The sequence below is a fragment of the Coenobita brevimanus genome, chromosome 117 (genome assembly GCF_032717465.1).
Source record: "Coenobita brevimanus isolate Jiangsu-jjx chromosome 117, ASM3271746v2, whole genome shotgun sequence".
Lineage (NCBI taxonomy): Eukaryota > Metazoa > Arthropoda > Malacostraca > Decapoda > Coenobitidae > Coenobita > Coenobita brevimanus.
The window spans coordinates 6,345,841-6,370,840 of NC_137070.1; the positions used below are offsets into that span (position 1 = coordinate 6,345,841).

The 25,000-nt window shown below is 51.7% G+C and overlaps 4 protein-coding genes across 4 annotated transcripts; 1 reads left to right on the forward strand and 3 right to left on the reverse strand.

Annotated features, from left to right (window-relative positions):
• Nucleotides 1–395: 395 nt before the first annotated feature.
• LOC145389492 (histone H2B) lies at nucleotides 396–767 on the reverse strand. Its single transcript, XM_080264785.1, has one exon. It carries the CDS (start codon nucleotides 765–767, stop codon nucleotides 396–398), a length of 372 nt encoding a protein of 123 aa, XP_080120911.1.
• Nucleotides 768–7,409: 6,642 nt separating this feature from the next.
• On the reverse strand, nucleotides 7,410–9,320 carry LOC145419188 (uncharacterized). Its single transcript, XM_080287426.1, has one exon. The coding sequence runs from the start codon at nucleotides 9,318–9,320 to the stop codon at nucleotides 7,410–7,412; it is 1,911 nt and encodes a 636-aa protein (XP_080143552.1).
• Nucleotides 9,321–21,420: 12,100 nt separating this feature from the next.
• Nucleotides 21,421–21,792, forward strand: LOC145389487 (histone H2A). The gene has a single exon (XM_080264780.1). It carries the CDS (start codon nucleotides 21,421–21,423, stop codon nucleotides 21,790–21,792), a length of 372 nt encoding a protein of 123 aa, XP_080120906.1.
• Nucleotides 21,793–23,622: 1,830 nt separating this feature from the next.
• Nucleotides 23,623–23,934, reverse strand: LOC145419113 (histone H4). The gene has a single exon (XM_080287356.1). The coding sequence runs from the start codon at nucleotides 23,932–23,934 to the stop codon at nucleotides 23,623–23,625; it is 312 nt and encodes a 103-aa protein (XP_080143482.1).
• Nucleotides 23,935–25,000: the final 1,066 nt, after the last annotated feature.

The following is a 25,000-nucleotide window of genomic DNA, read 5'->3' on the forward strand; positions in this document are numbered from 1 at the left end:
TTACCTCATATTCACTGTTTTCCTAGAACGCATGGCAGTGGTGAGTGACCGAAGCAATCTGACACTGTGCCGTCACTTCTTGGGGCGACGGTACGTTGTTGTTGGTTGTTCAGATGAATAAGAAGGCCCGCACGCCCCTATTTACTCTTTTATTTTGACTCTATTGTTTTAACCCCCAACCCTAGTTCAAAACATTTCGATTGTGCCTACGTACCCATCCCAAACCACCGTTGCCGAAAAGAGAGAGAGAGAGAGAGAGAGAGAGAGAGAGAGACAGCTGATAAACCAGAGTTCCTGAGTGGAAAATTGGTAAGTCTGTCTTTCCCCTTTTTATCGAAAATCTTGTGGCTCCGATTGGAGCCGGAAATGTTGAAATGGCCAAGAGTGTAACCTCTCTACTTTGACGAGGTGTACTTGGTGACAGCCTTGGTGCCTTCAGACACGGCGTGCTTGGCCAGCTCGCCAGGGAGGAGCAGCCTGACGGCCGTCTGGATCTCCCGGCTGGTGATGGTTGAACGCTTGTTGTAGTGTGCCAGGCGTGAAGCCTCTGCAGCAATGCGCTCGAAGATGTCATTCACGAAAGAGTTCATGATAGACATCGCCTTGGAGGAAACACCGGTGTCAGGGTGGACCTGCTTGAGCACTTTGTAGATGTAGATGCTGTAGCTCTCCTTCCTCCTACGCTTCTTCTTCTTGTCTCCCTTGGCAATGGCCTTCTGGGCCTTGCCGGCCTTCTTAGCGGCCTTTCCGGAGGTCTTGGGTGGCATGGCGGCGCCGAGTCAGACGGTATGTGCACGGTGCGGGAGCGAGCGAGAGACTGAGTCGACATGGGGGCCGCGCGAGTGAGTGAGTGAGTAATTGATTTCCCCCCCCCCTCTTAGAGATGGTGGGGGGGGGCTGGGCCACCTCGTAGCCCAGTGCAGTAATGTTCGTTTAGTAATTACATCGGAGGGGGGTTTGACTTAACTATTTTGATTAAAATATGCGGGGTGTTGGATATGGCGTTATGGATTATGGATGTGGCTGTGTTGCTTAGTGTTTGAACAGGTGTGGCGAGAGGGGAGGTGGGTGTTATATCGGGGTCTGGGTAAGCGGCGCTGCTTCTGATGGTGGCTGTTGCTCTGCATTTAATTATGTAGTGTAGCAGGGGGAAGGGGGCGTCTGTTCTGCAGTAGTTGCAGATTGCGTTTCTGATATTATTTATTACTAGATCACGTGATAAGTAGCCGAGGCGGAGGCGGTGTATGTAGGTGAGGAGTCTGTTGGGTGTATGTGTAGGAAGCGGTATTTGTTTATATTTTGTTGCACTGGCGTACCAGATGGCGGAAGTGGAGCCTTGGTTGACATGGTATTCATGTTCATGTTTTGTGAGAGTGGGTGTTATCATTTTTATGTCGTGTTTTGTTTGTGTTATGGTCGGTGGTATGTGTATGTCTATCTGTGGGTGCGTAAGGGCGTGTTTGGCTGCACGGTCTGCACGTTCGTTGCCGTGTATGTTTACATGGCTGGGGATCCAATGTATCGTGATTGTTCTGCCTGATTGTGCGATGTTGTGTGCTGTGTTGTTTATTGTGGAGATGATGTGTCTGTTGTTACGGTGTTTATGTTTGCGTAGTGTTTGTATGGCGGAGAGAGAGTCTGTGTGTATGTTTATGTGCGTCTGTGTATTTGTTTTGTTAGCGTCTGACAGCGCCTCCGCAATGGCTACTAGTTCTGCTTGCAGGGTGGATGCTCCGTCAGAAATTCTTGCAGCGAATTCTTTTCCATTGCTGATGAATGCAGCTGCAGCTTTCGGTTGTTCTACAGAACCATCTGTATAGTAGTTTACTGTGTTTCGGTCCGTGATTGTTGCAATTCTTTCTAGTGCTTCTTGGCGTAGTAGTTGTGGGAGTGTGGTTTTTTTCCCTGTGATTTTTGGGGTGAGGAGTCTGTATGGTGGGGGGGTCCATGGGGGAGGTTCTTTATATTCCGGTATCGGGGTGTCGGGCTGTTGTGTGATTTTGTTTGTGGCGTTGTATTTTCTAATGGCCCGAATTGTGCAGTGTGTCCAGCTTTTATTTAGGAGGGTGGGGTGTCTGATCAGTTCTGCTTTGATTTGTTTTATAGGGGTGAGGTCTGAAGCACTGTGAGCTAGCTTAGCAGCTATGCATACTACTCGTGCTTGTATTCTGTTTTGTAATGATTCGATGCCGCATTCCATGCGTAGGTTGACGAGGCGAGTCCAAGGTGGGGCGTTTGTTATCGCACGTAGTGCATTATTCTGGATTACTTCTAGCTTTTCCGTTAGTTGTGGTTCTATGGTTATTAGTGCGGGGGCGGCGTAGTCTACTAGGGAACGGATAGCTTGGATGTAGAAGAGTCTTAATACTCGATGTGTTGCTCCCATTCCTCTGCCGGCTAACGCTCTGAGTGCGTTTGTTCTTATTTTTGTTCTTTCCCTGAGGTAGCTTATTTCTTGTCTGAATCTGAGGCTGGTATCTAGCCAGACTCCTAGGTACATGTGGGTGGTGACGTAGTCAATAGGTGTGGCATCGAGGTAAAGTTGTTGTTGTGGTGTGTTCATGCCGAAGGGGAGTGCTTTGGTTTTATTTATGTTTATTTTAAAGCCAAGGTTTTTGCAGGTGGAATTTAAGCGTGTCAAGGCGGTTTGGGCTTTAGTATGATAGGGGCCCTTGTTTATGATGATTGCTAGGTCGTCTGCGTAAGTGAGTAATTTGACGTTGGGGCCTAGGTCTATTTCTAGGAGGCGTTCAATTAGAGTGTTAAAGAGGGTGGGGCTGATTATACTTCCCTGAGGGGTGCCGTTGGTGTGTTTGTGGAGTGATGATGTGGTGCCGTGGAAACGCACCATCGCTTCTCTGTTTGTGAAGAAGTTTTCTATCCACTGTAGAAGCTTGCCTCCTATTCCTTTGCGGGCCAGGGCGTCTAGTATTGATTCGGGGCAGGCTAGTTCGAAGGCCTTCTCTAAGTCTATGAAAATAGCTAGCCCCCTCCTTCCTCTCAGTTCGGTGAATAGTGTTGCGAGGCATTCGCTCGTTCCCCTGCCGCTGGTGTAGGCGAATATATGATCGTGGGGTGTGGGTGTGCACCACTGTAGTCTTCGCAAAATCATTCTTTCAGCTGTTTTGCTGAGACAGCTTAGTAGGGAGATGGGCCTGTATGAGCCTGGATTTTTGGGTTTTGGCACGGGGGTGATGAGTGCCTGTTTCCAAGTTGTTGGGAGTTGTCCTGCTTCCCAGGAATGGTTAATTAGGTTCAGTATGGCGGCTTTTGCGATGGGGCCTGCGTGTCTTATCATAGAGTAAGTGATGCTATCCTTACCAGGGGCAGTGTCTTGGCTTGTTTTCAGTGCATTTTCAAGTTCGTTCATAGTGAATGGGCAGTCGGCTGGATGCTCTTTTTGCTTCTCCCTGTTAATTAGGTGTCTTCTTTCATTATGCAGTAATTCCTGGCGCCGTCTTGTGGCATCTGGGAGATGTCTTGGGGAAGTGTTGTTTGCAAAGTTTAGTGCTATTCTCTCGGCTTCTTCTTGTGGGTTGGGGTGGGATGTGGGTCTGTTGGGGGTTGATCCTGACACTGCTCTGAGTTTCTTCCATAATGCCCCAGTGCTGCTGCTTGCATTAAGGGAACTGCACCACTCTAACCACTTTTTCTCCTTGATTTTGTTCTTTTCTTCTCTTACTAGTCGGACTGTCGTACGTAAGTGTTGCAGTCCTTCAGGTGTTCTGTTTTTCCTGTATATTTTCTTTGCTTGGTTTTGTCTGTGGTTTAGTTCCTTGACTCTATCGTTGTAAAACCACCAGTCTTTGTGGTTGAATCTTTTGTGTGTTGTTTTGGGGATGGCAGCTAGTGCGGCGTCTTGTATGGCTGTTGTTATTTGTTTTTCATGTGCTTGGAGATCAAGTGAGTGTTGCAGTGAGGCTGTGAGTTGTTCCAGAGTATCTGTGTATAGTTGCCAGTTAGCTTTTTTGTATTGAATCGTGGGGGTGGGCCTGGTGGTTTGGGTAGAGGGGGTAAATTAGCTGTTATTGATATGGCATGGTGGTCAGACATTAGAATTGGGTGGGTGTTCCACTGGGTTAGGGGAGCCAGATTGGTTGATATGAAGGCGAGGTCAAGGCGGCCTCCTTGTATATGGGTTGGGGTATTGGCTTTATTTAGAAGGGTGACTGTGTTAGTTTCATTCAGGAGTTCTGCAATGTGTCTCCCTGCTTGGTTGGTGGTGCTAGGGGAGCCGAGGAGGGGTGGTGGGCGTTCATATCTCCTACTATGAGTGTTGGCTGGGTGTCAGCATTAGCAACGAGTTCTGTGAGGTCAAGGTCTGCGTTATGCTTGCGGTATACGTTGTAGATGTGGAGATTGCAGTTCTGCAGTGATATGGAAATTCCCTGTGCCTCTATTCCGTCACCACAATGTGGCATGGGTACTATGGGTGTTGTGGGTATATGGCTTCTTATGAATATTGCGAGGCCTTGGGGTCCGTTACGTGCTGAGGGGAGGAAGAGGGGGTAAAGCCTCTCAGTCTGCAGTTTCGGTTTTGGGGCAGGAGGGTTTCTTGTAGTATGACCACATCTGTTTTGTCTGTGTGGACTGCTTCCTCGAGTTCTGCTTGTTTACCCCTGATTCCGCAGATATTCCACTGGAGGAACTTGATGTTGTTGTTATTGGGGTTATGCTGTTGAGTAAGTCCCAGGACATTTTGTGCATCTAGGTTGTTGTGTGATCTGGGGGTAGGTTGCGTGTTGTTTCGCTCGTTGCTTGGGTTATGTCCATGGCTTTTAGTGGTGATCGTGAGCGAGTTCTCTGTGTGTGCCTGGCGTCTATTGATGTGGAGTGGGGTGGTTTGTCTGCTTGTTCTTGGGGTTGTGGGGGTTTGTAGGGGTATGGGGTTGGTTGCAGCGGTGGTTGGTGTGTTGGGTTGATCTGTGAGGCGGTTGGTAGAGGTGGGTTGTCTGGCTGGCTGCTTGGGGTGAGTAAGTTGGGGCTGTGTTGTGTCGTGTGAGTGTTGATTAACTTGTTTATCGCTGGGGTTACTAGTCTGGGGTCTAGTTGGCGGCCTAGTTGGTCTGAGACAATCTGTAGTACTCCCAGTGCTATCTCCCGGCATAAGGTGCGGAGTGTTTCTGTGTCCACTGTAGTGAGTTGTGGCTGTGGCGTTTGGGTTGCCTCTGTCGACTGTGTTTGTGTTGCAGTCGTAGTCAAAATTGGTGTTGAGGTTACTTGGGTGAGGGAGTGTGGGGATTGTTGTGAGACAGGTAGGCTTGTTTTGAAGTTGGTGGTGGTGGCGTTGCTGCTTCTGGGGAGTGGGGGGTACTCTGCTGTTGAGGTGGGGTTGGGTGGGGGTTGGGATTGTCTGTTCTGTGTACCCCAGACGAAGGTGCCTAGGGGTGCTGGAGAGACTTTGAGTCTCTCCTGCACCCACTTGGCTTGTCCTTCCATGCTTTTTAGTACTCTGTCTATCCTTGCTGGGCAAGATCTGTTCCAGGCATGGTGGTTGCGTCCGCAATTTGGGCATTTGGAGTTTATTGGCTGTTTGGTTTTGAACTTGTTGAGGCACTGCTCTGTTGGATGTTGTTGGCTGCACATTGCACAGGTTGGTGGGCGTGTACATGTCGATTGATGATGTCCAAACTTCTGGCAATTGTAACATCTTAGTGGTTCTGGGGAATATGGGCGTAGGTAGTAGGTTCCCCAGTTTCCCAGGTCTAGAGTCTGGGGAATGGTGCCTCTGATTGTTACTAGAACTTGTCTTGTCAGTTCCCCTCGTGTTTCGCAGCGTGTGGCTGTTTCCACCTGGCTGTGTTTTAGGATTGGTTCTAGTGGCTGAAATTGGTTGTAGCCCATCAGTATGACTTTGCGTGTTGCAAGGTCGGGGTTTAATTCCTTTATGATTGCAGGGTAGCCTGCTACTGTTTTGCAATACTTCAGGGTCTCGTACGTGTCTTGGTCGTGTGGTGTTAAGATCATACTGTAGTCTCGTCTCGTTGTGGTGTGGAATTTCAGGTTGGGGTGTTCCTCTTCTAGTTGCATGACTAGGTCCATTGTTGTGGCGAAGGCCTCCTGCTTTGGTATCAGGAAGGGTGGTAGGTTTGTAGTGGGGCGTGGGGCAGTCTTTACGGAGACAGCTGGAGTTCTTCTGGGTTGGATGTTTGGAGGTCGTGCTGCAGGGGGGTTGTCGTTTCCCGATTTAAGGGGGGCTGGCAGAGCTAGGGGGTCATTGCTGCTGTCATTGCTTCGTTTCTGGTTTTTGTTGTACTTTTTCTTGTTGGTGACGACGGTGAAGTTTTCGTCTTCATTTGGTGCTGTATTAGAGTTGTCTGCCTCTTGCTCATCTATTTGTGCTGTGCAGTCTTGGGCCGTGTCGTTGATGTCACTGGGTGAAGTGGAGATTGCTTCTGTAAAGTCAGATTCTGGCGGTGGTGGAGTGGTGTCCATTTCACTTGAATTATCGGTGGGTGGAGTCAGCGGGTTTTTCTTCTGCGAGTTGTCCTGTTGCACAGGTACTTGCTTTTTTGCTCCTGGTGTATGTTCCTTGGGGCTGGGGTCTCTTGGTCTTTTGTTTAGGCCAGCTAGTTTCGTCATGTTGCCTGTGGTTGTTGTGCCTGTCTTCAACTGTATTGGCTTTGGCTTCATTGTCTTGGTTTTGGGGATGGTTCCTCCTCCTCCTCCTTGTCCTTGGGGAGGGGTTCTGGGTTGGTTGGTCGTTTTCTTCATAATGATAGGGAGAGAAAAAGGGAGTGCCCAGGCCTACCTATATCAGCGATCCTAGGCACCGGGTTTTTACCTCCCCCGTCCTCTAAAGGACGTCGTGGGGAGGGACCCTGGCACCTACGCTGATTGCCCCCTGAGGGGAACCTAACCCTAACAGCGTTTTGCCTTCCTGCAACCCCCTGGCTCCCCAGCCAACCTAGTGGCCCCCCTTGTGGCGGCCCTAAACGGCCTTCCCGCGGGGTTCGGTTCGCCAGTGATGGGGTTGCAGGAAATCCTACGGCGATGTGGGCAAAGGATTGCAAAGGACAGGGAGATAGAGTGTGGTGTGTTGGATGTGTGTGTGTGTATGTGTGTAGGGGGAGACGGTGGGGGGGGAACGTTACAGAAAGGAGAGTGTTTGGAAGGCGGGAAAACCCGCCTGACTGTGATATACAGCTGTCAGTTGCCTAACAGTGTATAGTCACAGTCGTGTGGTGCTGCTGGTGGCAGGAAGTGAGGAATCGAGTTAACGAAAGTGAAACGTGGGATGTAAACTCCGTAGAGTTAAGGAGCTGGAGATGCTTCTCCTTCCGCTGCTCGCACGAGAGTGGGGGCCGCGCGTGTGTGTAATGTGTAATTGATTTCCCCCCCCCCTCTTAGAGATGGTGGGGGGGGGCTGGGCCACCTCGTAGCCCAGTGCAGTAATGTTCGTTTAGTAATTACATCGGAGGGGGGTTTGACTTAACTATTTTGATTAAAATATGCGGGGTGTTGGATATGGCGTTATGGATTATGGATGTGGCTGTGTTGCTTAGTGTTTGAACAGGTGTGGCGAGAGGGGAGGTGGGTGTTATATCGGGGTCTGGGTAAACGGCGCTGCTTCTGATGGTGGCTGTTGCTCTGCATTTAATTATGTAGTGTAGCAGGGGGAAGGGGGCGTCTGTTCTGCAGTAGTTGCAGATTGCGTTTCTGATATTATTTATTACTAGATCACGTGATAAGTAGTAGCCGAGGCGGAGGCGGTGTATGTAGGTGAGGAGTCTGTTGGGTGTATGTGTAGGAAGCGGTATTTGTTTATATTTTGTTGCACTGGCGTACCAGATGGCGGAAGTGGAGCCTTGGTTGACATGGTATTCATGTTCATGTTTTGTGAGAGTGGGTGTTATCATTTTTATGTCGTGTTTTGTTTGTGTTATGGTCGGTGGTATGTGTATGTCTATCTGTGGGTGCGTAAGGGCGTGTTTGGCTGCACGGTCTGCACGTTCGTTGCCGTGTATGTTTACATGGCTGGGGATCCAATGTATCGTGATTGTTCTGCCTGATTGTGCGATGTTGTGTGCTGTGTTGTTTATTGTGGAGATGATGTGTCTGTTGTTACGGTGTTTATGTTTGCGTAGTGTTTGTATGGCGGAGAGAGAGTCTGTGTGTATGTTTATGTGCGTCTGTGTATTTGTTTTGTTAGTGTCTGACAGCGCCTCCGCAATGGCTACTAGTTCTGCTTGCAGGGTGGATGCTCCGTCAGAAATTCTTGCAGCGAATTCTTTTCCATTGCTGATGAATGCAGCTGCAGCTTTCGGTTGTTCTACAGAACCATCTGTATAGTAGTTTGCTGTGTTTCGGTCCGTGATTGTTGCAATTCTTTCTAGTGCTTCTTGGCGTAGTAGTTGTGGGAGTGTGGTTTTCCCTGTGATTTTTGGGGTGAGGAGTCTGTATGGTGGGGGGGTCCATGGGGGAGGTTCTTTATATTCCGGTATCGGGGTGTCGGGCTGTTGTGTGATTTTGTTTGTGGCGTTGTATTTTCTAATGGCCCGAATTGTGCAGTGTGTCCAGCTTTTATTTAGGAGGGTGGGGTGTCTGATCAGTTCTGCTTTGATTTGTTTTATAGGGGTGAGGTCTGAAGCACTGTGAGCTAGCTTAGCAGCTATGCATACTACTCGTGCTTGTATTCTGTTTTGTAATGATTCGATGCCGCATTCCATGCGTAGGTTGACGAGGCGAGTCCAAGGTGGGGCGTTTGTTATCGCACGTAGTGCATTATTCTGGATTACTTCTAGCTTTTCCGTTAGTTGTGGTTCTATGGTTATTAGTGCGGGGGCGGCGTAGTCTACTAGGGAACGGATAGCTTGGATGTAGAAGAGTCTTAGTACTCGATGTGTTGCTCCCATTCCTCTGCCGGCTAACGCTCTGAGTGCGTTTGTTCTTATTTTTGTTCTTTCCCTGAGGTAGCTTATTTCTTGTCTGAATCTGAGGCTGGTATCTAGCCAGACTCCTAGGTACATGTGGGTGGTGACGTAGTCAATAGGTGTGGCATCGAGGTAAAGTTGTTGTTGTGGTGTGTTCATGCCGAAGGGGAGTGCTTTGGTTTTATTTATGTTTATTTTAAAGCCAAGGTTTTTGCAGGTGGAATTTAAGCGTGTCAAGGCGGTTTGGGCTTTAGTATGATAGGGGCCCTTGTTTATGATGATTGCTAGGTCGTCTGCGTAAGTGAGTAATTTGACGTTGGGGCCTAGGTCTATTTCTAGGAGGCGTTCAATTAGAGTGTTAAAGAGGGTGGGGCTGATTATACTTCCCTGAGGGGTGCCGTTGGTGTGTTTGTGGAGTGATGATGTGGTGCCGTGGAAACGCACCATCGCTTCTCTGTTTGTGAAGAAGTTTTCTATCCACTGTAGAAGCTTGCCTCCTATTCCTTTGCGGGCCAGGGCGTCTAGTATTGATTCGGGGCAGGCTAGTTCGAAGGCCTTCTCTAAGTCTATGAAAATAGCTAGCCCTCCTTCCTCTCAGTTCGGTGAATAGTGTTGCGAGGCATTCGCTCGTTCCCCTGCCGCTGGTGTAGGCGAATATATGATCGTGGGGTGTGGGTGTGCACCACTGTAGTCTTCGCAAAATCATTCTTTCAGCTGTTTTGCTGAGACAGCTTAGTAGGGAGATGGGCCTGTATGAGCCTGGATTTTGGGTTTTGGCACGGGGGTGATGAGTGCCTGTTTCCAAGTTGTTGGGAGTTGTCCTGCTTCCCAGGAATGGTTAATTAGGTTCAGTATGGCGGCTTTTGCGATGGGGCCTGCGTGTCTTATCATAGAGTAAGTGATGCTATCCTTACCAGGGGCAGTGTCTTGGCTTGTTTTCAGTGCATTTTCAAGTTCGTTCATAGTGAATGGGCAGTCGGCTGGATGCTCTTTTTGCTTCTCCCTGTTAATTAGGTGTCTTCTTTCATTATGCAGTAATTCCTGGCGCCGTCTTGTGGCATCTGGGAGATGTCTTGGGGAAGTGTTGTTTGCAAAGTTTAGTGCTATTCTCTCGGCTTCTTCTTGTGGGTTGGGGTGGGATGTGGGTCTGTTGGGGGTTGATCCTGACACTGCTCTGAGTTTCTTCCATAATGCCCCAGTGCTGCTGCTTGCATTAAGGGAACTGCACCACTCTAACCACTTTTTCTCCTTGATTTTGTTCTTTTCTTCTCTTACTAGTCGGACTGTCGTACGTAAGTGTTGCAGTCCTTCAGGTGTTCTGTTTTTCCTGTATATTTTCTTTGCTTGGTTTTGTCTGTGGTTTAGTTCCTTGACTCTATCGTTGTAAAACCACCAGTCTTTGTGGTTGAATCTTTTGTGTGTTGTTTTGGGGATGGCAGCTAGTGCGGCGTCTTGTATGGCTGTTGTTATTTGTTTTTCATGTGCTTGGAGATCAAGTGAGTGTTGCAGTGAGGCTGTGAGTTGTTCCAGAGTATCTGTGTATAGTTGCCAGTTAGCTTTTTTTGTATTGAATCGTGGGGGTGGGCCTGGTGGTTTGGGTAGAGGGGGTAAATTAGCTGTTATTGATATGGCATGGTGGTCAGACATTAGAATTGGGTGGGTGTTCCACTGGGTTAGGGGAGCCAGATTGGTTGATATGAAGGCGAGGTCAAGGCGGCCTCCTTGTATATGGGTTGGGGTATTGGCTTTATTGAGAAGGGTGACTGTGTTAGTTTCATTCAGGAGTTCTGCAATGTGTCTCCCTGCTTGGTTGGTGGTGCTAGGGGAGCCGAGGAGGGGGTGGTGGGCGTTCATATCTCCTACTATGAGTGTTGGCTGGGTGTCAGCATTAGCAACGAGTTCTGTGAGGTCAAGGTCTGCGTTATGCTTGCGGTATACGTTGTAGATGTGGAGATTGCAGTTCTGCAGTGATATGGAAATTCCCTGTGCCTCTATTCCGTCACCACAATGTGGCATGGGTACTATGGGTGTTGTGGGTATATGGCTTCTTATGAATATTGCGAGGCCTTGGGGTCCGTTACGTGCTGAGGGTCGGAAGAGGGGGGTAAAGCCTCTCAGTCTGCAGTTTCGGTTTTGGGGCAGGAGGGTTTCTTGTAGTATGACCACATCTGTTTTGTCTGTGTGGACTGCTTCCTCGAGTTCTGCTTGTTTACCCCTGATTCCGCAGATATTCCACTGGAGGAACTTGATGTTGTTGTTATTGGGGTTATGCTGTTGAGTAAGTCCCAGGACATTTTGTGCATCTAGGTTGTTGTGTGATCTGGGGGTAGGTTGCGTGTTGTTTCGCTCGTTGCTTGGGTTATGTCCATGGCTTTTAGTGGTGATCGTGAGCGAGTTCTCTGTGTGTGCCTGGCGTCTATTGATGTGGAGTGGGGTGGTTTGTCTGCTTGTTCTTGGGGTTGTGGGGGTTTGTAGGGGTATGGGGTTGGTTGCAGCGGTGGTTGGTGTGTTGGGTTGATCTGTGAGGCGGTTGGTAGAGGTGGGTTGTCTGGCTGGCTGCTTGGGGTGAGTAAGTTGGGGCTGTGTTGTGTCGTGTGAGTGTTGATTAACTTGTTTATCGCTGGGGTTACTAGTCTGGGGTCTAGTTGGCGGCCTAGTTGGTCTGAGACAATCTGTAGTACTCCCAGTGCTATCTCCCGGCATAAGGTGCGGAGTGTTTCTGTGTCCACTGTAGTGAGTTGTGGCTGTGGCGTTTGGGTTGCCTCTGTCGACTGTGTTTGTGTTGCAGTCGTAGTCAAAATTGGTGTTGAGGTTACTTGGGTGAGGGATGGGGGTGATTGTTGTGAGACAGGTAGGCTTGTTTTGAAGTTGGTGGTGGTGGCGTTGCTGCTTCTGGGGAGTGGGGGGTACTCTGCTGTTGAGGTGGGGTTGGGTGGGGGTTGGGATTGTCTGTTCTGTGTACCCCAGACGAAGGTGCCTAGGGGTGCTGGAGAGACTTTGAGTCTCTCCTGCACCCACTTGGCTTGTCCTTCCATGCTTTTTAGTACTCTGTCTATCCTTGCTGGGCAGGATCTGTTCCAGGCATGGTGGTTGCGTCCGCAATTTGGGCATTTGGAGTTTATTGGCTGTTTGGTTTTGAACTTGTTGAGGCACTGCTCTGTTGGATGTTGTTGGCTGCACATTGCACAGGTTGGTGGGCGTGTACATGTCGATTGATGATGTCCAAACTTCTGGCAATTGTAACATCTTAGTGGTTCTGGGGAATATGGGCGTAGGTAGTAGGTTCCCCAGTTTCCCAGGTCTAGAGTCTGGGGAATGGTGCCTCTGATTGTTACTAGAACTTGTCTTGTCGGTTCCCTCGTGTTTCGCAGCGTGTGGCTGTTTCCACCTGGCTGTGTTTTAGGATTGGTTCTAGTGGCTGAAATTGGTTGTAGCCCATCAGTATGACTTTGCGTGTTGCAAGGGCGGGGTTTAATTCCTTTATGATTGCAGGGTAGCCTGCTACTGTTTTGCAATACTTCAGGGTCTCGTACGTGTCTTGGTCGTGTGGTGTTAAGATCATACTGTAGTCTCGTCTCGTTGTGGTGTGGAATTTCAGGTTGGGGTGTTCCTCTTCTAGTTGCATGACTAGGTCCATTGTTGTGGCGAAGGCCTCCTGCTTTGGTATCAGGAAGGGTGGTAGGTTTGTAGTGGGGCGTGGGGCAGTCTTTACGGAGACAGCTGGAGTTCTTCTGGGTTGGATGTTTGGAGGTCGTGCTGCAGAGGGGTTGTCGTTTCCCGATTTAAGGGGGGCTGGCAGAGCTAGGGGGTCATTGCTGCTGTCATTGCTTCGTTTCTGGTTTTTGTTGTACTTTTTCTTGTTGGTGACGACGGTGAAGTTTTCGTCTTCATTTGGTGCTGTATTAGAGTTGTCTGCCTCTTGCTCATCTATTTGTGCTGTGCAGTCTTGGGCCGTGTCGTTGATGTCACTGGGTGAAGTGGAGATTGCTTCTGTAAAGTCAGATTCTGGCGGTGGTGGAGTGGTGTCCATTTCACTTGAATTATCGGTGGGTGGAGTCAGCGGGTTTTTCTTCTGCGAGTTGTCCTGTTGCACAGGTACTTGCTTTTTTGCTCCTGGTGTATGTTCCTTGGGGCTGGGGTCTCTTGGTCTTTTGTTTAGGCCAGCTAGTTTCGTCATGTTGCCTGTGGTTGTTGTGCCTGTCTTCAACTGTATTGGTTTTGGCTTCGTTGTCTTGGTTTTGGGGATGGTTCCTCCTCCTCCTCCTTGTCCTTGGGGAGGGGTTCTGGGTTGGTTGGTCGTTTTCTTCATAATGATAGGGAGAGAAAAAGGGAGTGCCCAGGCCTACCTATATCAGCGATCCTAGGCGCCGGGTTTTTACCTCCCCCGTCCTCTAAAGGACGTCGTGGGGAGGGACCCTGGCACCTACGCTGATTGCCCCCTGAGGGGAACCTAACCCTAACAGCGTTTTGCCTTCCTGCAACCCCCTGGCTCCCCAGCCAACCTAGTGGCCCCCCTTGTGGCGGCCCTAAACGGCCTTCCCGCGGGGTTCGGTTCGCCAGTGATGGGGTTGCAGGAAATCCTACGGCGATGTGGGCAAAGGATTGCAAAGGACAGGGAGATAGAGTGTGGTGTGTTGGATGTGTGTGTGTATGTGTGTAGGGGGAGATGGTGGGGGGGGAACGTTACAGAAAGGAGAGTGTTTGGAAGGCGGGAAAACCCGCCTGACTGTGATATACAGCTGTCAGTTGCCTAACAGTGTATAGTCACAGTCGTGTGGTGCTGCTGGTGGCAGGAAGTGAGGAATCGAGTTAACGAAAGTGAAACGTGGGATGTAAACTCCGTAGAGTTAAGGAGCTGGAGATGCTTCTCCTTCCGCTGCTCGCACGAGAATCGGGGGCCGCGCTTGCTGAAATCCTTATATGTGATTTCTGCCCGATCGCAGCCCGGCTTCTGCCTCCTTCCCATTCGCGGGTGGGATGGGGTCGGATCGGGAAGACGGGTATTTAAGGGAAGGTCGCGCGGGCCGGGGCATTCCCTTTCCAGCAGCCGTACCGAGCACATCTCCGAGCAGAGACTTCTACCTCTCCAAGACCATACAGTTTTCCCATTGGAAGGCATCTGATCTGGTCACTCATTGGAGAGCATTTGATCTGCTCCGTGATTGGCGTTTCTCCGATCTGCTCCCTCATTGGTGGGCACGCGATTCGGCACTCCCGTGCCATCCACAAGCACACACCACCTGCTTTTCAAGGTTTTGCCATCGCTGCCTCATCACTTTCGCCCCACGTCTGTGTACCGGGGTACACACACTTGTGTGTACCCGCCCTTTCGTGGGTTGCACCCCCCTCTTACTATATTTCCTTTCGGCCTTTAGTGTCCCCAGTCGTGGTACGACGCCGAACCCTGCGGTTTCCTGGCGCAGGCCAGGTACACAAAGGGGCCCCTTAGCAGGGGTGGTTATAGGAAGCGACTGGGGTGGGCCAACAACTTGTTAGGGCTAGGAAAGACCTTCGGGGCAGTGGTAGGGCTGTCACGGCCTCCGCTAGCGGGGGGACAGATACCGCCACTGTAGGTAGGCTTCTTCTCGCGCCTGTGTGCTTGTGTGTGTGAAAGTGAGTGTGACTGTATGTGTGCGTGACGGCCTCCGTCATGGAGTGCCGTAATCCCCCCCCCCCACCTACTCCCCGAGGACCCAGCTTATCCAGACGCTCCTCTCCGAGCCCAGCTAAGAGCCCAGCTAACCGTACCACCACCTGTACCAAGACGCTGGGTCATCAGAAGAGAACGAGGCACAGTTCGCCCGAGAGTAACGCCTCTGACCATGACATGACTGCACCAGCTCAGGGGACTGAGGCTCGCCCTAAACCTCCCACCCCTAATGCCTCCTCCACCTCCTCATCCTCGGATTTACCCAGGAAAATGCCTCGCCGTCACGAGGGCATGGACACGGATATCACACCAGCACCGCAGGATTCGTGCGCTCGTGACGACACCCATGCCCCTTCACCTGCCACGACAACCACAACCTCTGCCGCAGCATCTCCCCCCTCTAACACACCTGGAGCGGCCACGAACACCACCATCGACGACGATGGCTACACCCTGGTGCGTCGAAGAGGAGGACGTGAGAAGAACAAGGGCTGCAAGGATTTTGTCCACCCACCTCCGGCTCAGCAACCACCAACGAGGCGCCCACCATCAGCTCATACCAGACCATTTGTGCGCCCCTCAGTCACTGTAGCGGCACCACCTCCACCTACCTCAACTTTCCCCGCCTTCAGAGTTCCTCAGCAGGAAGGCTTCACCCACTCATACAAGGCGGTGGAAACACTGGAGGCACTACACCCGCATCTATCGGTCACCAACAGAATCGGGAGGGACGAGAGCTGCGTTCTCGTGCCGAACACAGAGGAGGCATACGCCCAATTAAAGACCATTGCAGAGGACGAAGCGGCGGCAGTGCGCATTTTAGAGATCAATCGTGGAGACCAGCTGACAAAGGCCACAGTAATGGGTTATCCCCGCAGAATGCCAGTCGACATTTTGAAGAGCCACGCCCTTGTCGAGGAAGCAGAGCGCTGCCAACACACGAAAACGCGCGGGGAGACCCTGCAGGTTCGAGTGACCCTGCGGGGCCCCCTTGTGCCTTTCCTGGACCTGGGCAATTGGGGCAAATACTGGCTGCGCCCCTTCTCCCCAGAGCCCCTGAGATGCTACCGCTGTCAACGGTACGGCCATCACAGGGCAACTTGCACGAGGCCTTATGCATGTGGCGTGTGCAGCGGGGCACACGACACAACCATCTGCCTCGACAAGTTAAAAGCAAAGGAGAAGGTGACTGCCAGATGCCCCAATTGCACAGGTTCTCACCATGCCTGGCACCCGACTTGCCCTGCACGCACCAGCAAAGTGGAGAAGGGGAGAGAGAGTCAGGTCCAATGGGTGCAAGAACAACAAGCCACTCTCACCATCCCTGCCCCCCCAGGAACATTTGTCTGGGGCCAACAGAAGAACGCTCCCGCTCCACCTCCAGCTCTCCAACCAGACGCTTTTCCACCTCTCCCCACTGCAACAACAATGAAAGAGAAAGTGACGCCTCAGGCTACAGGACTGTCACAGTCAGGGCAGACGTCCACGCCCCCCCCACCTCACACCCAACCAGCCGCCACACCTCTGCCACCCCAGCCTCCTGCATCACCCATGCCAGCTCTCGACTTCGACAAGCTGGCGCAAATTGGAAAAACACTCCTGATGGAGTTGCTACGGCTGCTCCTCGATCACTTCCCGATTCTGCCACGGTCAGTCCTACCCAAAGCGGACTTAGCGATGCAGAATGCGCTAGAAAAACTCAAGCTGCAACACCTCTCACCTCCAACACAGAGACCTTCCTCTCCAAAGCCATCAGGCTCGTGTCCTCCTGCAGTAAGACAGAATCGGCAAACTACACTTCCATCACCAACCAGTCTGCCCACTCCACCTTCACCATCTCGCACTACACCCATTCCACCACAGCAGAAAGACGAGCGCATAGGCCGGAGCAGGAAAAGGGGCCAAAACAGGGCGAGAACATCCCACCATGCAACAGTGAACAACCGGAGCTGCGATCCCTCACGTTCCCCGTTAGGCACGCGGGAGACTCCCCAACCTCCTCGAGTGCCTCGGAGATCGCCGGAAACACAGCTCCGACTGGCACTGTCCATGGACGAGGGGTCTCCCGCCCCCTCAGACTCCTCCAGTGGAACTGCGCGGGAGTAATGGGGAAGCTCCCGCTCCTGCAGGAGGCCGCAGCGAGGGACTCCCCTCACGTGTTCCTTCTGCAGGAAACTCTGCTGGGGGAAACCCACAAATTCCGTCTGCAGGGTTATACCACCCATCTCCTTCCATACACTCGAGGTATAACCAGAGGTTGTGCCGTCCTGGTTCAGAACCACATTGCCTCCTCAGATTGTGAGTATACTCCTTTCTGTGGAAGTGATGTGGAAGTGCAAGGGGTGCGCCTTCACCTGTCAGAGTCGCCCCTCACCATCTACAATATTTATAGCAGGCCTGGTGCTGCCCTGGAGCTGGGGGAGTTACTCTCCCAGGCTACCAGAGGGCCTGTCATCATCGGGGGTGACCTGAATGCACATCACCCACTGCTTAACTCACCTCAAGCCACCAATGAAGCAGGACGGCACCTATCTCTGGTTATGGAAGAAATGGACGGGGTGACTCTCCTGACGGACACCTCAAGGTCCACTCATGTTAGGGGGGGGCGTCTTGACCTCACTTTCGTGTCGGATCCTTTAAAGGATGCGGCACGTTGGTCCATACACCCCACCCTCATGAGTGACCATTATGCAATCACTGTTGACCTAGAGCTTACCCCCCTCCCCCCCCCCACGCCACCCTTGAGGTGGGATGTCGAGAAAGCGAACTGGGCTGCCTTTGGAAAGGCCCTAGTTCGCATCTTCTCCTCATCTCACCCCCCCTCTGACCTTGATAACTTGAGCAACTTTATTACATCCACCTTTCAAGAGGCAGCCACAGAGTCCATTCCCCAAAAGCGACGGTCCACGAAAAGCTACAGGGACGGCTGGATTTACTGCGACCGTGTCAGGGAATTGAATCGGCGGTTGAATGCGGCGCGACGCGAGTACAGGCGTCGTCGAGGCTCACCTCAACGCATACGCTTAGAGGCTGTGTCACGACACGTCTTAGCAGAAAAGCGCCGCCTTCGCGAGGAGGAGTTGGTGAGATGGTGCAGGACTTTAGGACCTCACTCCACTCTCCGAGAGATGTGGAGAAAGTTGCGGTCCTTCACCAACCCCCGCCCCTCCCACCCGCCCTCTCACCCTGACCCTGCCTCAGAGGCCAGTCGTCTTGCCGAGCATTTCGCGGACCGTGCTGCCTCTCGCAATCTCCCCAGAGACGTCATAGCCCGACAGGTGCAACTATCAGACTCTCGCGCTGCGGCAATCCAAGCAGCTTGTAAGCGCCATGATGAAGCTGATTGCCCCATCACGGACGTTGAACTGCTGGATGCTTTGCGGCGCAGGGCTGACACTGCATCAGGGCTAGACGGCCTCACGTATTCTATGCTATCACACTCAGGAGATTGCGGGAGACAATGGCTGCTGAAGCTGCTCAACTTATCATGGTCTGAGGGTAAGTTACCTAAATCATGGAAAACCGCCCTTATCCACCCCATCCCGAAGCCGAGCGACCCAGGCGCCACGCGCCCCATCTCACTACTCAGCTGTATTGGGAAAACAGCTGAGAGGGTGGTGCGGGCGCGACTCACCTGGCGCCTGGGTCCTCTCCATCCGAGAATATTTGCCTACCACCATGGCCGCAGTACTGCCCACTGTTTAGCGTCGTTTCTCGGAGAACTTCGGGGCGGAGTGGGTATGGCGATTTTCATTGATTTAGAGAAAGCCTTTGAGCTGGCCAGCCATTCCGCTATCCTCAGCGCTCTCGCTGATAAGGGAGTGGGGGGTAAGCTCCTGCGATGGATACAGGATTTCTTCCTTGAAAGAACTGCTAGCGTCCGCTTTCAGGGGAGTGTCTCCCAGCCGCATAAACACGAGAATGGCACGCCACAGGGCAGTGTCATCAGCCCCGTTCTTTTTAACATCCTGATGGAGGGGCTGCTCCGTGTCACTTACGGTCAGGGAGTCACGCTCCTGTCATATGCGGACGACCTAGTGCTAGTTTTTTCGAGAAGAGATTGCTATGCGCAAGCTAATGAGGCCCTCTTTAGACTGCACGGTAAGTCGAAGGAGCTGGGGTTGAAGGTTAATATGGCGAAGACTCGCTATATGCCCTTTGGCCTCAACCCTTCGCCTCACCCTTTGCTGCTCGGACGACACTCATTAGCTTGCGTAACCACCTATAAATATTTGGGTGTGTGGATGGATGTGGGACTAAAGTTCAACAGGCATGTCAAATACCTGCGGGAGAAAGCTGCTTCGCGAATGGCGGCACTCAGATTTCTTTCTAGGAAGGGGCTGGGGGCCTCCTACAAGGTCCTCCGCACCTTCTATGTGCACGCCATTCGGTCGCTTATCGACTACAGTGCTATTTGTCTGCCAAACTTGGCCCCACCTGTGCGCGCTTCGCTGGAAGTGATTCAGAACAATGCACTCCGCATCATTCTGCACGCTCCTATGTGGACACGCTTAGTTAACCTCCGTTTGGAAGGCGAGCTTCCATCACTACACGGACGTGTCACTCTCCGTGCAACTGCTGTAGTGTTACAGCTTGTGCAGCGCAGGCCAGAGCTCGCTGTCTCAGTCTTGCTAAAGCGTCTGCTGTCAAGACCACCTGACCTCGCACCAAGCAATGACTGGGCCCGCGGACTTGTTGCTGCGCTGCACAGGCTCAACACTGCAGCTAGCATTTGCAGGGAGCCTGATGCGCCTTGCGCAGGGTACCACGACCCACCTCCATGGACACCACCACCCTTCAGGTTCGTCTTTCCGGGAGAGGGGAGGGTGCGCAACTGCGTCCCTGCTCTCCTTCGGCAGCGAGCCTTAGCCCGTGTAGAAGCTCTGCAACGCTGGTCGTCTACAGACTACTACACTGACGGCTCTGTCACTGCAGATGAGGCAGCGGGTGCTGCCTTCGTCTGTGGCAACGAGGTGGTGTCGTGGCGACTCACACCAGGCGCATCAGTGCTTCAATCGGAGCTTACAGCTATTCTGGGAGCATTAAGGCATGCATATCATCATGCACACTGTAACATCGCTGTGCATTCTGACTCACTTTCAGCGATCCGCGCAATCCATTCTCACACCCTAGGCAATAACCCCTTCCTTCTATCCTCCATTTTCCTGTGCGCCAGGAAAATTAAAGATCATGGAGGCACTATTTTCATACACTGGGTGCCGGGTCACGTAGGCCTACAGGGAAATGAGCGGGCAGATCAGGCTGCTAGAGATGCATGCAGCCTGCCCAACATCACCTTTAATCTTCCCGACTCCCCTCAAAAAATCCTGGCCCCAATCATCAAAGCGACATGGCAGTGGACTAGAGAAGAACACCTACTCCTCACTACAGAAGCCTCCCGCTCTGCCACATGGTACGGCAGGGCCACGGGTTGTGTGCCTCTTCCACTGCTCCCGCACACCCCCAATTACGTCCTAGTCCGCCTACGTCGCTTGCGGCTTGGATTCCACTGTTATAATCAACTTGCCAACACCAATCCTAGCCCTTGTCATCACTGCCAGGACCAAGAACCCTCGCCACTACACCATTACATCCTAAGGTGTCCAGTCACACACCCTCTCAGAGCAAATCTACACAGAGGCTTCACCTGGACCCACATTGACGAAATTGATGCCCCTTCTATTATAGCCAACACGCCACTTCAAACCTTACTTACCACAGTTGAGAAATATCCCCCCCCACGTTAAAGGACAGTGCATTATGCACTACACCTAACCCTTTTATGACCAGGTATTGTACCTCCACAGCACCTCCTCAATTCACTTCACCTATTTATCCCAATTCCAGAGTTCTCCTCATTCATTTACTTGACAGTGCAGCCGCACGTCACTGAACGGGCTCACACGTTTGCCCGTGCCTCAGTATTGCACTGAGGCGAATATTCCACCACCACCACCACCACCACCGGGCCGGGGCACTCGCAGTCCACCTCTCGCCGAGGCAACACCTCCACCGCTGTTCCCGGCGGGACCAGCTCTCCACAGCAGCCGCACCAGCCAAGGGGCGGGCCTGTCCTCTCCACCGTCGGGAGTGCCCCGGTCAGCCCATCAGGAGATGTAGGCCGTCCGCCCTTTCCATGGCCGACCGCCATTCCTCCGATTATACCTTGACCGGGGTTGTGCCCCTTGTGTCCACCATGACTGGGCCTACCCTCCACGCCACCACCTGCTGCTGTGGAGAGCTGGAGCGAGTCCGATGGGGGTTGAGGGCAGAGTTCGGGACTTCGACCTGAGCTTCGGCGCCCTTACCATCGGCGCCGGTTTGTCGATCAAGCTCTCGTCCCGCTCTGCCCTCTGTTTAACATCGAAGCAGCCGGCCGCGAAACACCACCGAGTCGTAAGGGGTCATCCACCTGAGCCTGCCGGCGCCCTCTCTATCGGCGCCGCCCTGTCTACCGCTCACGCCCCGTTGTCTCCTCCATCATCGGGCTGTTTTTTCACCATCGCCTCGTTCCCTTCCTCTGCCGCCCTTGCCCTGTCTGCACGTCGTCTTCCCTGCTATGCTCCATTTTTGGAGCTTTTTTTCGCCTCTTCTGCGACGGGCTCTTTGTTTGCCCGTTCCCCACCACGTCGTGGGGAGAATATCCACAACAACAAAACAACGGGCCGGGGACACACACACCCCAAAGCCAGGAGACAGGACGTGTGTACTGGGCATTCCCCAGGTCCTGTTCTCCCCACTTATTCTCTTTTTAATCAGCCCATACACCACTGACCGGGCTAATGTATGGCCCGGCCTGCACTATATGTGTAGGGAATCTTTCAAAAAAAAAAAAAAAGGGCCGGGGACGCATTAGTCTTCTCCTGAAGGTCCTACTACTCCAGCAGCAGCAGCAGCATGTCCGGACGTGGCAAGGGAGGCAAGGTGAAGGGAAAGTCCAAGTCCCGATCTAGCAGGGCTGGGCTCCAGTTCCCCGTCGGCAGGATCCACCGTCTCCTTCGTAAAGGCAATTACGCCGAGCGTGTGGGTGCTGGTGCTCCCGTCTACTTGGCTGCAGTCATGGAGTACCTAGCAGCTGAAGTGCTTGAGCTGGCTGGCAACGCAGCCCGTGACAACAAGAAGACTCGTATCATTCCCCGTCACCTGCAGTTGGCTATCCGCAATGATGAGGAGCTCAACAAGCTCCTCTCTGGCGTCACCATCGCCCAGGGAGGTGTCCTGCCTAACATCCAGGCTGTGCTGCTCCCCAAGAAGACGGAGAAGAAGTAAACGCTTCCAAGAAATCCTTCTTCTTCTTCACCTCCATCGGCTCCTTTAGGAGCCACATTCGTTTCTTGAGAGAGAATAGACTTTGGCATTGCCCAACAGCATCATCATCATCATCTTTGGGTATGGATGAATGTGTTGGTATACTGTATGTTTGTGTATGTGCCTATAACGTGGTATGTGTTGAATGCTGGCATGTGTCTGTGGCTATATTTACGTTCGGTTGCATGTAAGAAGCTACTGACATCAGTGAAGGTGGAGTAATGATAATAATAATAATAATATTATTATTCCCACTACTACATAGAGTCTTGTCCCGTTCCCAACTGCACCTGCATAATACTGTCCTGTATAATTATGCCTCCTAACTGCCTGGCCGGGTGGATGAATGAAAACATAGGTGATGATGATGATGGCTATTCTCCCACCATCGAAGGAATGGACAAAGTCGTTCAGTGGCAGAGGATATGGTGATGTATACAACAGTATATATATATATATATATATATATATATATATTAGTCGTGTGGTGACGACCATTGTGGATTTAACACCCCCAAATAAGAGCAATAATGAAGAAAATACTTATCATTCATTTCTCTCGTCATTATGAGTAGTATTGCAACAACTAGTTACTACACAATCAAAAACCACCACTACCACCACCATCTATTCATCCATCCATCCATTCATTCATTCATCATCATCATCATCATCATCATCATCATCATCAATCATCATCATCATCATCATCATCATCATCATCATCAAAGATTAATAATAATATTCAGCAGCACCACCACCACCAACCATCGAACTGGGAGCTCCGTGAACGCCTGATTAGTGAAACTGTTGGGAGGCGAGTGTCAGCCACCTTGTCAGCCACCTCTTCTATATAATGCACTAGCGGTCGTGCAAGTACCAATCGGATCCATTTAAATTTGATTTCAGGCCTCAGCGGTTGATGCAATGCTTGTACGATGGGTGATTGGTGGGTTTTGGTACTTAGAGAAAACGGCCGTGACAGCGACAAATTCAAGGGATAACTTGTTCATATGCAGACATTCTGTCTGTCTAACACTTAGGCATTCATATCATGCACCGTTTGTGGTGCCTCACCGACGTGACTGACTGTGTCTTCTTTACTCTAGGTGCATCCTTCAAGTGTGCTGCTGCTCGTGCATATGAAGGCAGAAATACCTTGGATTAGTGGGATTTGCCTTCACGATTTACGGAGGCGACTCCCGGAGCGCAGCAGAGGAGATGCTCTCGCAACAGGATGGAAATTGCCCTGATAGGTATGGAGAAAGCTTTCCTGAAATGGGGGTGGGGGGGGGAGTAGACCAGAGGAACAGAGAAAGCAATGGCCCAGCAAAATAAGTGATAATGTATATGTATGCAGACGTCCATTTAAATTAGAAGATGTAGTAGCCAAATTGACAGTTGCCTAATCCCCCACCTTTTTTTTTTTTTTTTTTTTTTTTAACTGCCAGACAGAGAGAGAGAGAGAGAGAGAGAGAGGTTTGGTATGGTTCAGTTAGGTTATGGTTGGTTTGGTTTGGTTATGTTAGGTGTGGTAAGAGTTGGTCGGGTTGCATTACATGTTTTCATATCTGTTACATTAAAAGAAAGAGAGAGAGAGAGAGAGAGAGAGAGAAAATGGTGCTACCTAACCTGCTCAACGTCTGCATTTACTTATACTACTATGCCTTCATTCATTCTCTTTCACAGAAATTAGGTGTGGACCTCTAAAAGAGGTCCGGGGGTTGCTGTTTATTGTGTGCTTTGCCGTGGCCAGGTGGAATAGTGCCATGCAGTTATGCACGCAGCCTCTTAGCCGCCGAAGCCGTAAAGGGTGCGCCCTTGCCTCTTCAGGGCGTACACCACGTCCATCGCGGTCACGGTCTTACGCTTGGCGTGCTCAGTGTAGGTGACAGCATCGCGAATCACGTTCTCGAGGAACACCTTGAGAACACCGCGGGTCTCCTCGTAGATCAGGCCCGAGATACGCTTCACGCCGCCACGACGAGCCAGACGACGGATGGCAGGCTTGGTGATGCCCTGGATGTTGTCACGAAGCACCTTGCGGTGTCGCTTGGCGCCTCCCTTGCCCAGACCCTTGCCGCCTTTGCCTCGACCAGTCATAGTGTCTACAGCTGCTGCTACTGCTCCTCCAGACCCAGTAGTAGTGAGTGTCCACTCCGCTCCCAGCACCAACAATGATGACGACCCCGCTCGCCGACCACCCTTATATAACGCAGTGTCGGTCGTGCAAGTACGAACCTTATCCACCTAACCTCGATTTCAGGCCCAGGCCCAACCCCAGCTCCCAGGAGGCCAATCCTAGAGAGGCGTCGTAGCCAGGTCACGCCACAGGGCATGCCAAATTTTGCAAGCAAACCAGGAATGGCATCGAGAAAGCATGAACAGTAAATCACCGCCATGTACATCACACCCCGACCACTCACACGCCGCCAGTCCGGAGGCAGGCCACATAAAAAGCCGCTGCCAGGCGCGGCGCGCCAACACTCTCGCTCGTCTCACAGCTCCCTCCTCAGTCGCGCGCCATGGCTCGTACCAAGCAGACTGCACGTAAGTCCACTGGAGGCAAGGCCCCTCGCAAGCAGCTGGCCACCAAAGCCGCTCGCAAGTCCGCCCCTGCCACCGGCGGCGTCAAGAAACCCCACCGTTACAGGCCTGGCACTGTGGCCCTGCGTGAGATCCGTCGCTACCAGAAGAGCACTGAGCTGCTTATAAGGAAGCTGCCATTCCAGCGTCTTGTCCGTGAGATCGCCCAGGACTTCAAGACTGACCTGCGCTTCCAGTCCTCTGCCGTCATGGCTCTGCAGGAGGCGTCTGAGGCCTATTTGGTCGGTCTCTTTGAGGACACCAACCTGTGTGCCATCCACGCCAAGCGTGTAACAATCATGCCTAAGGACATCCAGCTGGCCCGCCGCATCCGTGGCCCCCCACCTCCATCGAAAGAAATCTCGGCCCTTTTCAGGGCCAAAACCCTTCTTCAAAGAGAGATGATGACAGACCCTCCCTCAGTTTACGTTTGCATGTATCAGCTCTTGCTTTTCCGCAGCGAAGCATGCTCACACACGATTGAACTCCATTACTTACATACATGCATTCATTTTTTTTCTTTCTTTATTTTATTTATTTATTTATTTATTTTTTAAACATTTACACTTTCTTTTTTTTTTGG